The sequence below is a fragment of the Anser cygnoides genome, chromosome 1 (assembly GCF_040182565.1).
Source record: "Anser cygnoides isolate HZ-2024a breed goose chromosome 1, Taihu_goose_T2T_genome, whole genome shotgun sequence".
Classification (NCBI taxonomy): Eukaryota; Metazoa; Chordata; class Aves; order Anseriformes; family Anatidae; genus Anser; species Anser cygnoides.
In genome coordinates, this window is record NC_089873.1 from 139,442,423 (window position 1) to 139,458,516 (window position 16,094).

Sequence of the window (16,094 nt, forward strand, 5' to 3'; positions counted from 1 at the left end):
TGCTGGTTAAATTGTGTGTGATTATTCCCAGAATAAAATGACCTCATTTGAAACAGAACAATGAATTTCGGTACTTAATATTGTTATTCAAACTTGAGAATATTCATGGAACCTCTGGCTTAATCCAAGATCTTTACTGTTCTTTCTTTATCCATACGAACACTCACCATTTGCGATTGTATGGCATAGCAAGGATGAGAATGAGGAAGGAAAAGATGTTGGCATTGTCTTTCTGTCCCTCTAACCTGTAGAATTTTCAAAGGGATTTGGGCCTTTTAACTACTACTTACAAAATGAGCACTTGCATGAACAAGTTTACAGAAATAAATCTGTTTGATATGTGCAGTTAGAAAGCTATTAATAAAGCGAAATAACAAAAGCTGAAATGAATGGCATAGAAATTGGCAGGCATATGTCTAGAGTTTATTCCATCTTCAGTTTTTTGGGCAAGACAGCATACGTTGTATCTTTCTAGATATCATGAAGATAACAGGAAAAAAAGACTTTTTTGGAATGAAATATAACATGCCTATTAACTGCCTACCTGACTTTTTTGCTAGAGAGGCTTGACTGTGTCTTCAGAATATATTTGGGTGCTATGTTCTGTAGTATGAGTAGAAACAGATATAATTATGTTCTTGTCACATACACTTAAGATAGAAATGAAAAAAATATTTATACTTGCATTCCAACACTACTTCTAGCTGATGAAGATAACTAAAACTTTTGGTTCTTCTGGACAGAGTGCTGTCCAGCTACTACCTTCCTCTTTAAATATCCATTGCAGTAGAAACAGAGTTCACAAGCTCCCTTATCCTGAGTGACCATAGTCACTGACATGTCACCTTCAAAAACTTCAAACACCCCATCTTTTGGGAGATAAATAGTGTTAATAGCACCAAGGGAAAATATTCCTTAATTTTAGTAAAACCAATCTGTTTTAAAATAAATTCTCTATATTTTTTCCCACATTGACTGTCAAGAGGTAGAAAAGCACAAAAAGATGGAAAAATAAGCTATGCTGACTTTGTCTGGTTTTTGATATCTGAAGAAGACAAGAAGACACCAACTAGGTAAGAATGCATTTGTTTTAGCAGAAATAGGCTGGCTTTATTGGTTTTCCAATCCTAAAAAGGGGGGACCTCTGTTGCTCAGCTAGAACTTTCGAAGAGACTAAACTCTAAAAACCATGAGTGGGGAAACTGGCCCAGTTGGCGGAATCATTATTTCTCAGTATCACTCTGTTGTTGCTGATGTAAAGATCTGTTTCAATAGTTTCTAACAAGCTTACTATGTATTCTTATTCATATGTTGCTTGTTATTGACAAGAACATAAAAGGAAACCACAGGTGTTTCTTGATGCCAGTGGCTTTGGGGAGCTATACAGTTAGCACTAGCTGTAGAACATTCATAAATTTATTCCGTGATTTACTGCATTACTGGCTTGTTCAATATGAAAAAAGAACTTGGTTCTGATGCACAATTTCATTTTCCACTGGCTCCCTTGATTATTTTCTTATGTAAAGCTATATGTTTTAGTCCTTTCCTCTTCCACCCCTCACAATTAAAGTGTGTTTTCAAATGCAAATAATGTGTAGCAGGGCAAGTACCAGAAGCTTTTATCACAATAGGTGGTGTTTCTTGTCTAATGATTTCCTATGGTATTAGGGAATGTAGTCATAAGTCTAGTTTTGAATCTGTAACTAGCTTAGCCTTTAAAACAAGCACCATAAATTCTTAAAACTGTTTGCGTAAACAGTTCTTTGTTATTACTTAATTTCAGCATTGAATACTGGTTTCGCTGCATGGATCTTGATGGGGATGGTGTTTTGTCTATGTATGAACTGGAGTATTTTTATGAAGAGCAGTGCCAAAAATTAGATAACATGGCCATAGAACCTTTGCCATTTGAAGACTGTTTGTGCCAGATGCTGGATCTCGTGAAGCCACAATATGAAGGTAATAAAATCCTTTTCCATTCTCTAACTTCTGCTTCTCTGGGTTAGGAGTTAGTGTACCCCTAAGAGCAATCAGTTGGTCATACCAAGAATAAACCTTTATTTGGTGGTCATGTCTCGAAAGCCTATTAGTGTTTATTAATTGAACGGTCTTCCAAGAACAGGCAGGCATTCATTTCCACACTAAAACCGAATATGCTGCCTTAAAATTCCATGAAGTCTTAAACATGGCTACAAGCCCAAATTTGTCTCAAATAGAATCCTTTCCGCTGACTGAGGTGATGCCCTCAATAAATGCCTCCTGACTGTTCTGCTGACTTGCTGCTTACCTATTCAGTACTCAGTTAAATGAGATTCCTTCAGATGGAACAGTATCTAAATGGTGTTTCTGTCTATAGATCATTATTATCAGACCTTTTAGGGTATAAGCCTAAACTTCCATTAGGAAATTCATGATAATGGCCTTAAAGGTAGCTGAATTTTAAACCACCCGTAGTTGTTGGCCATTTTCTACATTCATTTGAATCTTCAATAGGCCTACATTCTACCTTTCTGCATTTGACACATGATTTTTAGCTGATCAAAATCGAGTTTACATTTTCTGCCTGAAAAACAAAAAAATCATAATGGAGCATAATGCTAATTTCATTATTGCTGTTCTGTGCTGCTCAGTACTGCGTGTTTTGTATGCTTTAGTAAACATATTACTGCAGTGTTAAGAGTGACATCCTGCATGTTCATGGCCTCTACCTCTGCTGTTTCTGATATTGTCTCAAGTTTGATAAAAACTTGTATCAGCAGTGAGTTAGTCTCCAGGGACTTCTTGAACTCAGGACAACTGAGGTCAATCTGCATCTGAATTTAATGTCCGAACACTCCTCTATAGTTAACACTAATAATCCTTATTATGACTAGACTTCTTAATGCGAACTTCAGCGTGTAAAAGGATTTGGCTTACACTCTAGTTGCTATTATTGTACAGAGTCTGCATTGCAATAAATGTAGAACTTGCATATTTACGCTTGAAGTTTTTGATAGGAGTAATAACCTCTAAGCCTTATACTAATGTCTGTTTTTTATGGTAAAAGGAAATTGTTGAATGCTTATTCTTTTGTTTACCAAACATGTGCTAGTGTCTCACACTTATGTGCTTTTGTAGATGAAACACTGAGTTGCCTACTTGAATTTCAAGTATCACTTCAGTAGTGTGTAAGAGGGTGGTTCTGTTTACTGTCTATAAAATTATGGCTACTGTATAAATTAATATGTAGTCTTGCCTATTGCCCACCTTCTTTCCAGTATTAAGAATATTTAATTACAGGAAACTTAACTTTCTTGAAAGAAAGACACTTATCTTTTATGGAGATAAATTTCACATGCCAAAGGAACTGAAATAGCTCAAAACTAGTTTTAAAGAAAAGTTTCACATTATTCAAACCAAGTTGAAATGATTTGCTAGGTAAAAACACTAAATTGTCATAAACACTATTTTATCATCTACCTTTAGAAATGTAAAAGAAAAAGTTGTAATAAGTATGTTTGGCTGGAAGCCTAATCCTAGATATCAGGGAATGAAGTCCTACATCAACATTCACATGTGTAATGCAAGGGGGGTCAGGGAGAACTAAAGTGAAATAAGCTCTGAAGAAAACATTTGTTATATGCTTGCCTACAGTAACATCACAGACTTAAGGTGTCCCTTCCAGTCTTGTATATTGTGCTTCTGAAAGGCAGACACTTTTGATGGTGTCTCAGGTCTGTGTTTGAAATGAAACAAGGTTGATGTGTCTGATCCATATGATGAACTTGATGAAAGGAGGCTGTGAAAGGCCTCAACCAAGAGAAGAGTTATTTAGGACGACAAAAATAAAAGCTACTCGTAAAGAGCTGATTGTTTTCCATGTCACACAGTTCTTACGAAAAAGATGGATTACTAAAACAATTCTTACATTTTCCTAACACAACCTAGCCTCAGCAATTGATACTTCAGCTGGTAGATTTGAAACAAAAAGGTAACTTCATATAATATGTAGCTGCACTGTGATACAATTTACTAAAGGATGCTTTGTGTACCAAAACCCAAATTCATGAATTGGTACAGACCTAGATCTAGCAATTTCAATTTCATTCTGTTCCTGTTGGTCTTTGAGAGACAGTGTGGATGTCTGCATGAGAATTAGGTATTGAAGCTCCCATTGCAGTAAATGGAAACTGGAGAGTAAACCAAATATAGGTGTCTAACTTAAAATGGGAGCTTATATAACTAGGACTCAAATCAGTTGCTTGGTTGTGGAGAGATGCTGCCACTTGAGATGACCCGATACACCAGACATCTGTGCGAGTCTGACAGATATGACACAGGTGCCATGGGGGATTTGTTGTTCTGGAGCATCAGCTGTAAGCCAGGCAGAATACACGAGGGCTCTTCAGATGGTGGCAGATGTGTGGCAACCATTTCCAAATGGGATTCAGATTCAAAGACCCCTGCTTCCCTCTGATGCCCTTGAGTTATACATTGTTAAAGATGGAATGCTATGCTGAGGAAGTACTGTTGTAAGTCTGGCTTTTGAGCTCTTCCATAACATCTGCAGTTAGCTACCCCTTGACAACAGAAGACTGCCCATATATAAGGTGAATTAATAAAGGAGAGTTTTAAGGATAGCCGTCTGTCTTTCCTTGTATGTCTGGCATTTTTAAGTCTTTCTGCAGGAGCTTAATATTCAGCCTTGAAATAAGGCAACATGACAAATACTTCTAACACTTAGCAGATCCATTGTTTTGGGCTTTTGAAGGATCACTTTATAAAACAAAATACTTCTGATTTTTTTTGCCTTCCACTCAAACAATAAATACTGGTCAGCCTGGACAAACAAGACAAATTACTGTATGGAAAATTCACTCATGAAGCAGAGTCACATGCTCAGGTCTAAAATAGATGCTGGAATTTTTGGGTCAGATAGAAATTATTTTTCAAGTAGGAGTTGAAGGAGCTTAGTGAGATGGATTACCTTCACTGGTATAATGCAGAATAACTTAGGCAAAAAGAAAGGGGGAATCCCTTTCGTTCAGGGAAGACAAAGGGATGCTGAAAGAGGAGATTCCTACCCGCTACCCAAACACTTCGTAGGAAGACTTCGTAGGAAGGAATGGCTAGCTCTCTGAAGGTTTGTCTCTTTAGGAAGCTTGGACAACTGGCTTAAATGATCTTTAAATCTAAGTATGGTAGACTGCATCTCACTTCAATAGGAAGTTCTTCAGTAGGATGATAGCTAAAGCAAAGAAAAAAGCTGAAATACTTAAAGGTTTTGTCTGTTTTGAAGGACGCTTTTCTAGGTAGGTATTTCATCTATTCAGTCCTCTGCTATTGCATTGAGTATCAGTAGTAAATGATCTTGAGCATAATGATGACTTAAAGAAGAATATTATTCAAAAGTTTTTGGCAAAAAGATATTTAGTTATAATTATCCTATCTCTTAATTGTTTTTACAGGAAAAATTACTCTGCATGATTTAAAGAGATGCAAGTTGACAAACGTGTTTTTTGATACTTTTTTCAACACTGAAAAATACCTCGACCGTGAAGAGAGAGATCAGTTTTCTATGTTGCGGGTGAGTTTGAAGCTGTAAAAGTCTCTTTAGCTACGTGCTTAATGATTAATACAGTTTTGTATAACTTGCAATGTGATTGTTTAGGATGGTGAAGGCGAAAGTCAAGAGTTGTCTGACTGGGAGAAGTATGCTGCTGAAGAGTATGATATCTTGGTAGCAGAAGAGGCAGCAAGTGACCAGTGGAATGATGGGTAAGAATGTAGCAGGAGAGTTGGTACAAGTCCTTTTTACTGAGGCAGAGCCTCACAATCACTGCCACTATTAATGCTATTTTTGTAGACCATTGCTGTTGGTTGTGTTTAGCCATGTGCTCAGTGAGCGAGGAAGAACCTCCCTTGTATCTAGAATGAAATATTCCTTGAGAGTTTGTGATCACATGAGTTTTGTCAAAGAAAAGGTCCTAAATCAAACTTTCAGAGGAAAGATGATTTTAAACAGCTTCACAGCTAAACATGATACAACACTTAGTTTCTCTAGCTTGTTGAGTCAATGAAAAGCATCATTAACAGCTTTATGGGGGAAAGACTGAGTTCTGAACTAAAAATTATATTGGCTTAAAGTATTTTCTAACTGTTCTGTAAGAGTAAATATGAACATTTTTGCTCTTTCAGAATCACTCCTTTACACTTGCTAGGCGACTTCCAGAACCTCTTGGAATCGTGCTGTACTTGGAGTCAGGTTTTCAAATCTTGTTTTCAGGTGGGAGCACTGAAGCTCAGCTTCCAAAATCCTGAGTTTGCCATTCACCTTTTCATTATTTAAAAAGATAAGTAAGAACAAATTTAACTTGTTTTAGGCCTTAAGTTGAGGGACCTGTCTAGAGAAAACATGTTTTCCTGCTTTTCTTATATCAGAAAAACAAGATCATCTTCCATGCCAGACAGCAATATTCATTTTTAAAATGTCTGTTGTTCTTGGCAAGGATTTAGAGAACTACTAGCTTGATGTTTAGGAAACTGTTCTAAAAGTTGTCCCTGCCCTTGGGAGGGGGGTTGGAATTAGGTGATCCTTTCCAACCAAACTATTCTATGGTTCTAAAACATGCAAGCAAAATCTGCTCAACATACTAAGTTCAAGAAACCAAGTTCAAAAAACTTAAAAGAAAGCATATGAGGGAAGAAAGGGGAAGAGTTGTCACCCAGCCTCTTCAACACTGAGGGCGTCATACTGTTAACTCCTTGTGGAAGCCTCCCCAGAAGTGATTAATATTACAGAATTAACAAGCCAAAAAAATTACTGAAGCTTTGTGCTGTGAGTTAGGCAATATTAAGCCTTCAGTGCATTTATTTTTTCATCTCTAAAGCTTAATTTATGCTAAGCTTGTGGTAGGTATAGAATATGTATCTGCATTTTTGACACTCGTCTGACACTAATGAAGAGTATAATAGCTTAGATTTGATGCATCAAAAGAGAGAATAGCTTCTACAGTCTGGCTGGCTGTGAAGCATTACTCATTGATAAATCCACTGGTAAAACTAGTGGGATTCTTATAAACCAGTGAAGGATTCAGATTTTTGGTCCTCCTTTTAGAATGTTCTAAGATTATCAAGTTAAAACCATCAAGAGTCAAAACATGAAGTTACTGGTGGACTTAATACAGCACAGTAAATCAGTGTATCAGCAGGTCAGTCTGAGAGACCAGGCTCAAGACAGGAATAGCTTTAGAAAAGACTTGAATACTCTTAAATCTGAACATCTTATATCTTAATTAAAACCACTTCCTGAAGCATTTTACAACATTGTGGTTTTACCCTTTTTTCTCTTCTGCTGGTCTGTTTGTTTACTTGTCATGGTAGGTAGTTGTCTCTCTCCACCTTCCTGTTTTAAAATCTTGTTGCTGTTGTGAAGTGGTAATCCCACTTCATCTATTTTGAGACACAAAGTTGCAAAAGTCAAATGTCTTTGACAAAGATGTCTGCTCTTAGTGAAGATGAAAGCCACAAAATTCACTGCAAGTATGCTTACCTCAGATTGTTTTTGTTCTTTCCTACAAATTTATTCAAGGTGTATCTGAAACCATGGTTCTATAGCTTTACACATAAAATAAACAAAACTAACTAAAATGCAAAATGTTTTTCAAACTTCCAGATTATATTTAAAAATTCACCTTAAACTTCACTCTTCAGTAGACTGCTAACAGCTCTTGGACACTTATCTTTTCAGGTATTTCCATGAAGATTTTCTCCATGGCATAGGCAGTGTCATCTTCAGAGGTTTATACAGTCAAGTATTAAGTATTACAGACAGTGTTGTGGAACTTCTGTAGAACAGAATCCTAATAACCCTAAAACTTGAGGGGAGGAGGGAGGTGTTCACTTTCACCATGTTAATATACTCCTTCAGGAAAATCAGTGTGTTATTCTAAGAACAGAATACAGTTTTGTGTCTGGGCCAGGGCAATCCCAACCACAAATACAGGCTGGGCAGGGAATGGGTTGAGAGCAGCCCTGAGGAGAAGAACCTGGGGGTGCTGGTTGACAAGAAGCTCGACACCAGCTGGCAGTGCACACTCACAGCCCAGAAAGCCACCCGTATGCTGGGCTGCATCAAAAGAAATGTGGACAGGAGGGTGAGGGAGGTGATTCTCCCCCTCTACTCTGCTCTCGTCAGGCCCCACCTGGAGCACTGTGTTCAGCTCTGTTTTTCCCAGCAGAAGAAGGACATGCAAGTATTAGAATGAGTCCAGAGAAGGGCCATGGAGATGATCAGAGGGCTGGAGCACCTCTCCTACAAAGACAGGCTGAGGGAGTTGGGGTTGTTCAGCCTGGAGAAGAGAAGGCTCTGGGAGACCTTACAGCGGCCTTCCAGTGTCTAAAGGGGGCCTACAGGAAAGCTGGGGAGGGACTCTTTGTCAGGGCATGTACTGATAGGACCAAGGGGTAATGGCTTTAAACTAGAAGAAGGTAGATTTAGATTAGATATTAGGAAGAAATTCTTCACTCAGAGGGTGGTGAGGCCCTGGCACAGGCTGCCCAGAGAAGCTGTGGATGCCCCATCCCTGGAGGTGTTCAAAGCCAGGCTGGATGGGGCTTTGGGCAGCCTGGTCTGGTGGGAGGTGTCCCTGCCCATGGCAGGGGGTTGGAACTGGGCAATCTTTAAGGTTCCTTCAAACCCAAACCATTCTGTGACTTTGCTTCTGTCTAGACAATGCCAAAGCAGATCCTTTTTCAGTATCAGCTGTCACTGACTTTAGTTAAACATATCACTATCCATCTGTTCATTTTCATGTTCAGCAGGTGATTATCAGTAATTTTTCACTAAACAAATTGCTTTCTAGTCTGTGCTTTTAATACATGGTTACTATCACTTCCTTGTGTTCATGCCCATTTTATTAATGCTTTTGATGTTTTGTTTTGTTGCATCTACTGCAGGCATATTGTTTTCCCTAATCCAGCTTAATTTCTGCTTTCTTGAAAAGAACTGGAAGGACTTCTGTCAAATGCATGAATCTTGCATCTGACAGTGTCTAACTGAAGAGTAGTCCACTACAGCATTATGTACTAGAGCATTCTCTTTCCAGTATAGCTGTGTCTTTCACTCTTCTGTCACATGCAGAACTTGCTGGTAAACCAGCTCAAATTCAAGTAACTTCCACAGAAACTGTGGTGCATGTGATTGTTTATTTCCTGAAAATGTGAAACACTGGAAATGATGTTCTTCCTGCAGGTGCCTTGTTAGTGCTGTGACATTTGGGTACTTCCCAATTTATCTAAACTTTTCTTTTTTTGCCCATTTTTAGGTACGAAGCTGAACTGAATCCTGTAGACCATCAGAAGGCCAACGTCCTGAAGTATCAAATGGAAAAAAGACCGTTTTTTGAAATGCCTTCCCATCTGGCTGATGTAGACTTGGATGAATACGACTATGAAGAGGACTTTGAGTAGCTGTTGCGGTCAACACTTGCAGAAGAGAAGGGACAGTCTGCAGCAGGTCTGCTACACACTACACGTTTCAGTGGGGTTTGTTTCCAGGAAGTCAGCTTAGTTTTGTGCTTAAAAAAAATATTTAATCACTAGACTACCTTTTAAAAGAAATGCATTTGTATGGGATGATGAAACTTTTGTATTTATTCAATAGTCTATAGTTTTTAAAATTGATTAAAATATTTATTTACAGATGTTGCATAATTCCTTCTTGGAAGAATAACAATATTTGACTTTTAGAGAAGAGTAATCTACTGTTTTTTAAGAGAACTGGTGTAGTTCTCTCTAAGTTGAGGCGTGGTGCACTATCTCCATCCCATATGTAAAGAGGCATTCCTGCCTTGCTATGGGAGGTAAGGAGACGACTTATACCTGGCCGGCAATGCTTGTGTGCTCATAGACAGCGCTAGGGTTTTTGTGCCTTGTCGAGGAGACTTGACTGAGCGCACGATTCAGCCCTTACTTACAAATGCAGTTTTATTGGACAAGCTGAGCATATTGGCGCATAAGGAAGACTAATGCCGAAACAAGTTGCTTCTCTTCTCTGTATAGTCGTTGTTTGCCCTGACTTTAACTTTGCTTGGCCTTTTAAACTTCAGTGTTTTCATTGACATTCATTATAAAAAGATTATTTAATAGTGCAGTCTGTTTTAGTGTTCATACTTGATCCAAAATGAGTGTGTTAATTCTTGTAGAAGGAACCAATTTTTTTAAATCCTTTGTATAAATGTTACTTGATCAGTGATGTGCACTAATTTGTTGTGGGCATTCAGTGCTTTTGTCTGTCCTCCCCTTCAGTTGTTTGCTATTGACACATTCCATGGATATTCATACAGTGTCACAGCAGCTTGAAATTGTTGCCTCACTCTTACTGTTAAACAGATTTTGTTGAAAAAAATGTACAAAAAGATGTAAGTTATTTTGGTTGCAGTGTAGATCTGTTTAAAATGTTTAAAAACCATGTTTGTATTTTGAAATAAAGATTTTCATACATGTAATTTAACAGCTCTAATTGTTATGTACTACATCCAATTAACTTATGAAAGAACCACTTAAGCTATGGGTTACATATGTATGCAGTCTGGTTAGATAATTACACCAAGCTGCATATACAAGGCAGACAAGTTGTAGCAGGATTTTCCCCATCCACATGGCAGTGATGCTACACAGCTGGAGGAGGTACAGAGGAGTCTGTGCCCTCAGTTCATCGCGTGGCCTTCTATTGAGACTTACAAACCTGTGTACCTGTAGTAATGGAGCTCATCACTCACAGCTGCAGTCAGCCTCATGCAGGAAAATGAAAGTCATTAAAATCCTTAGAATAGTATTTGAAGAAATAAAGCTGTGGTCCATTATGCCAATTTTAATAGGAAGGTATAAATGTCAAATTTCTGTAAATGATGGGCAGACACCTTTTACGACTTCCATGTTTTTCTTAAGTTTTCAAACAATGAAGATATACAGAGCATTTATTTTAAGCTGTGTTCTCCAAAGGTACTGTCAGAAAGGATGCCAGACTGCCTTTCTGGATGATGATCCTGAACTTCTATTGCTGCTCAGGAGGTTGTGGCATCCTCATCTTCCCTACCTGAAACCCTGCAGCTGGGAGCTAGCTTGTTAGAAACGCTTGTACGTGAGCATGTGCAGCCAAAGATTTTTCTCACTACATTTTTCCATTAAACAGAGCTATGGTAAATGGCAGAAACTGTAGCTATTGTTGATGCTTTGTGTTTTAAGGGAGAGCAGGATTTAAGAGATTTCATTATACTTTTGATATCCAAGGCCCTTTTTTTCTAGAGGATGTGCAGAGGTTTAATGGAGCAAACTAGGGTGTTGCTGTAGAAGTCATCTTCCTTGGAGAATGACTACTAAACCTTCCCCTGAAGGCTTATTCCCATCCCTAATCTTTTTTCACAAGACTCTGACAGCGCTTTGCCTGTGGGCCCAGACCTGTGTTCTTGGTGCAGCTGCATGCTGCCTACTGTGAGGGGCCAGGCTGCGACCCACAATCCTGGTGGATGAGGGGAAGATCACTGCACAAACTGAAACACACCCGATGCCTCGGCAATGATCACGGCTTTCAGTCATGTTCTTGGGAGCTGCATTCCCGTTGTATTTAATAACAAGGCAAACCAGAGGCCGGCAGCAGCACTGTTCTTTCTCCAGATTCACTGTGGAACCATCACGTGCACCTTCAGCACTAATGGACAGCAATGGTTATACAGTTTATTTTACACCGTTATAATCCAAAATATATACATAGATTAAAATTTAAAAAAAGCTTTTAGGATTAATGCAGTGTACAATTCCATGGAGCAGTAACAAAGGGCCAACATGCCTCAGCCTACTGCCTCCAAAAAAACACGCGCGTGAAGAACGTTTCCAAACCTGTCATGGAAATACTGCTTCTGAAGGGCCGTATTTACAGTCTATTTACATTGTCTTTTCAAGCTTTTCACTCCCCCAGTAACTACTACGTGCTTGCTGTGTATGACGGATTTATTCCAGAGGAAAATACTGAGTCAACTGGTCCACCGTTGTTTTGTTGTTGCTACAAATCTCGATGCAAGTCTCCTGAGAATGTGTTCTGATCCCCACAGGCAACCAACCCTGTTTCAGTGAGCACTGGCGTTCAGAAATACTTTCAGGCACTTTGAGCCACCTTCTGCATTTTACAGGCAGGAAACTAGCAGCCCTGCCAAGTCCCTTGACATCCATCACCCAAGCAGCTCCGTGTCCACAGCCGGGCCTCGCTCCTTGCACTGTAATGGGGCGCGAGGAAACGAGCGCATCGCCGTCTCGGGCGTCTCAAACACCCAGCAGAACGCTGCTCTGAGCTGAGCACCCTTCTCTCATCCAGTTCACAGAGTCGCTGAGTATTTGTCAGTGCCCTGACTGCAATTCTTGGGTTGGGAATTGTTCCACGAGGGCACTGAAGTCCAGGATGAAGTGCAGGAATGATGTTCGCCACACCCACACCTCAGGAGCACACCACCAGCCAAATCAGTAAAACTGATGAGCAGCAGAGCGGAGAAATCACCCACAGTGCTAGGAACTGGTAGTGGGTGGGTGCCTACAGGGGGAGACTTGACTTGCTGCGTATCTCCCACTGCCTTGGTTGATGCCATCACAACCGCATTGTTCACTTGAACAATTCGCAGAAAGCAGTAGTAGCGTGTTCTTCACTTCCATTTATCCCCTCAGCTTCACCTTAACTCTTCTAGACCAGACAAAAGACAGATTAGTCAGTCTCATACTATCAAGAAAACATCACACAGGAGCAGCATGTACGGTATCAGAACAGAGACGTCTAAATATCAGACTAAAGGGCCATGAAGACAACCAAGGGGCTGGAGCACCTCTCCTAGGAAGTCAGGCTGAGAGAGTTGGGGTCGTTCAGCCTGGAGAAGGTTCTGGGGTGACCTCATTGCAGCTTTTCAGTACTTAAAGGTGGGGGGGGGGGCTCATAAAAAAAGATGGAGAGAGCCTCTTTGCTCAGGCAGATAATGAGAGGATGAGGGATAATGGCTTTAAACTAAAAGAGGGGAGATTTTAGATTAGATATAACGGAAGAAATTCTTTACTGCAAGGGTGGTGAGGCCCTGGTGATGAGCCCCATCCCTGGAGGTGTTCAAGCCCAGGTCTTGGGCAGCCTGGTCTGGTGGGAGGTGTCCGTGCCCATGGCAGCGGCTTGGAATTAGATGATCTTTAAGGCCCCTTCCAACCCAAACCGTTCTGTGGTTCTGTGCAGCCCCTAACCAGTTAGCAATGTGGCCATAGGTGGCTCTCAGAAAGCACTCTAGCAACCACAAAAGGGAAGAGGTATTTCTACACCCCATGGAGCCCAGAAAGTGAACTACAGGGAAAGGCCACATACACCAGTTAAAAGCTGTCCATTTTCTGTAAAATTTCAATCTTGGTCTGCTAATTTACATTATTTTATTATCTTCAATAGGAGCTGCTGCAAACCCACTGCCTAAAGCAGTATTTTACATTTTAACAGGCATACAACTGGAAGAAAACACAGAAGTCCTTTCTTTCCTTTTAATCCTCTTTAAAAAGATAAAGGAAGAAAAAAAAAAGCACCACCATTCAAATACAAGAAGAAACTGTTCAACTTTACAGTAAAACCTCACTTAGGAAGTCAAAAATCAGGCAAGGTCTTTGAATGGGGCTATTTGTTACATCCCAGGTAGCCAGAGCCGCTAGAAATCAAGGGGCTATCTGAATCACTGCAAAAAACAGTCTGCAAAACGCTGGGTTTGTATTACATTACAAGTTCAGAGAGCAGAAGGAAGCGCAAGAGAAAAACCCAAGGGAAACACTCGGGCCCTTGCAATGGCTGACAGAGTAAACCCTTGGAGGAAGGAAAGGCAGTGATCAGCTGCAGCACAGGGAACCTCATGCCCTCGTTTTTTCTCCTTCCACGACAGCCACTGCTGCGAGGCCCGTGCTGTGCAGCAGCCTGGTTGAGCCCTTGGCACTCCGCTGCCCCCAGGGCCACGAGTCCTTCCCTGCTGCAAGGATCCATTCCCGGCCTGCGCTCAGACCCCGGCAGGCAGCTGCACCTGACCCCAGAGGTGCCCTCAAGATAAACACCAGGCTGCGCCATCTGTCACCCCACGCCCGCAACGCTCAGATGCTTCCCTTTGAATTCCCACCTGGTCTGAGGACAATGTAATCCCCCAACAGCCTCGAATGGAAAAGGACAAAAACCAAGGGGCACTTCAGTCACAGCCCTGGGCTGAGCAGCGATCAATGGCCGGGGAGCGCAAAGCACACACCTCTTTTGAAGCAGATTCCCTCCAGGCCACGCAGCAATACCATCCCTGCAATGTGTCAGTAACATGAAGCAACTGCAGAGGGTTCCTAATTAAGGAGCTTCGCAGTATGGGAACAGGAAACTGGATCTTCCTCGTAACGCGTCCTAGCTGGTCTCCAACATACCTAAGGGTGTCCAGAAGCTACGCTACCAGTTGCCTTAAGGCATGCAAATAAATGACCTGAAGAAGGAGACCTCAGACACAGCTGGAAAGGGAAGAGGGGAGAACCTCTTTCCTCAGCCTGAAAGGGGCCACAAAATGAGTACGACAGCCAGGTGGGTACTCACGAGGTTCTGAACTCATGTTCACCCACCCCAAGTACAGCTGTCCACAGAGCTGGAAAACCCAATCCGAAATTACCTGGTCTCCATCAATCACATCAACATCAGCATCTTCACTTTTATCTCCCGCTTGTCGCTCCATCAAGACATCTTCTGTATTAATCTCATCTTTGCTGAAAAAAAAAAAAGCTAAGTCTCGAGAAACTTTACGAGAGAAGTCATACGTTGCACAAGTTTTATTAAGGCTGAGTAGTGCACATATTACATTCTGTTGCTGAGACACCCACAGAAGGTAGCCCAAAGCTTCTGGCTCAGTATTTCCTAGGTATGAAATAGGTGATGCTCTGAGGAATGTCTGAAAAAGGCAGTTCAGAAACAGTATCTTCACTTAAACAGGCTGGACCTGCAATCTCCTATGTTTCATACTTTTTGTTCTATTTTACTAGTATTCACCAGGACCATTCAACAGGTGCCCCACAACCTGAAAAAGCACGTGTCCTTCTAGGATTTGTGTGTCAGCTTTTACCCTGCCAATATGGGAAGTGGAACCTACCAGCTCAATAAATGAATTGCATTGCAGGACAATATTATCCCAGCTGAGCACTTGGAGTTCTTTACACAGGCTCAAAAGTAGACTGCAGACTTGCCATTTCTGCAATACCTCTCTTACATCCTGTCCTGGTGGGTTCCACTCCTGTGTGTGTGCACACTGCATGTACACATGCAGCTCCTTAAAAGAAAGCCACCAGTAACACAGTAGTTAACAACGGATCTGCAGAGACAAGAATCCTCTCTTTCATTTCCAGAGGTGCAGAAAACACACACCGTCGGGCTGCACCACACAGCCAGGGAACAGCTGACACCACAGGCCTCTAATCAGGACCAGAGACAAGAGAAGTGGGACAGGGAACTCTTCCTCCCTTGTCTTTTCCCCGTGCGCTTGGTATTAGCCCAAGAAGAAATGGAAGCTCTGTGGCGGTGGGGAACAACGAGGTCAAAGCAGCAAACGCAGCTATCGGTCTGAGGAAATGAAAAACACAACCTGGCACTGGGACACAGCTCGTACAACACTCTGCGCTTTGCCCATGGCAGGACTACAAAAAAACGGAGGCAGAGGTGGGCCGAGAGACCCCAGCTACCAATACTAGGACACGTGAAAGAGCTTCTAAGACATCTCACCAGTACCTTCTCTGCAGCCCGCCTGGACAAAGGAACGGCAAATGCTCCTGCAAGTTCGTCTCTCGAGATTTCAGCCTCTTTCTGCTCTTCCCTGCTGCGGAGGCAAGCTGGGAAGCAGACTGTAAGGCTGGATCTTGGCTTGCTGCTTCAGCATGGCTGGCTTCAGGCAAAGACCCTGTAGGAGACAGTGAACAGACCCCGTTCTTCAACCTCGTCCTCAGAGGCTGGACATTTCCAACAGCAGCGTCCCCACTGCAGGGGAGCAATGGAAGCCAAGCTCAAGGAGAGATTTGGGGCAAAGCAGTCATTTACTGAAAGGTGC

General features: G+C 41.3%; 2 protein-coding genes across 8 annotated transcripts in view; one reads left to right on the top strand and one right to left on the bottom strand.

The window, feature by feature from the left end:
* Positions 1 to 10,492, top strand: part of PPP2R3B (protein phosphatase 2 regulatory subunit B''beta) — a 51,338-nt gene extending 40,846 nt beyond the window's left edge. For all 5 annotated transcript variants that reach the window (XM_048051167.2, XM_048051169.2, XM_013180694.3 and 2 more), the window contains 5 exons: positions 984 to 1,073; positions 1,784 to 1,959; positions 5,448 to 5,566; positions 5,651 to 5,757; positions 9,306 to 10,492. In XM_048051167.2, coding sequence (XP_047907124.2) covers positions 984 to 1,073; positions 1,784 to 1,959; positions 5,448 to 5,566; positions 5,651 to 5,757; positions 9,306 to 9,450 — 637 coding nt within the window. In that variant the 3' untranslated portion in view covers positions 9,451 to 10,492. The remainder of the gene's footprint in view (positions 1 to 983; positions 1,074 to 1,783; positions 1,960 to 5,447; positions 5,567 to 5,650; positions 5,758 to 9,305) is intronic.
* Positions 10,493 to 11,693: 1,201 nt separating this feature from the next.
* Positions 11,694 to 16,094, bottom strand: part of LOC106035704 (cohesin subunit SA-2-like) — a 62,228-nt gene continuing 57,827 nt past the window's right edge. For all 3 annotated transcript variants that reach the window (XM_066983138.1, XM_066983122.1, XM_066983131.1), the window contains 3 exons: positions 15,779 to 15,947; positions 14,673 to 14,766; positions 11,694 to 12,709 (listed from right to left, as the gene is read on the bottom strand). In XM_066983138.1, coding sequence (XP_066839239.1) covers positions 12,701 to 12,709; positions 14,673 to 14,766; positions 15,779 to 15,947 — 272 coding nt within the window. In that variant the 3' untranslated portion in view covers positions 11,694 to 12,700. The remainder of the gene's footprint in view (positions 12,710 to 14,672; positions 14,767 to 15,778; positions 15,948 to 16,094) is intronic.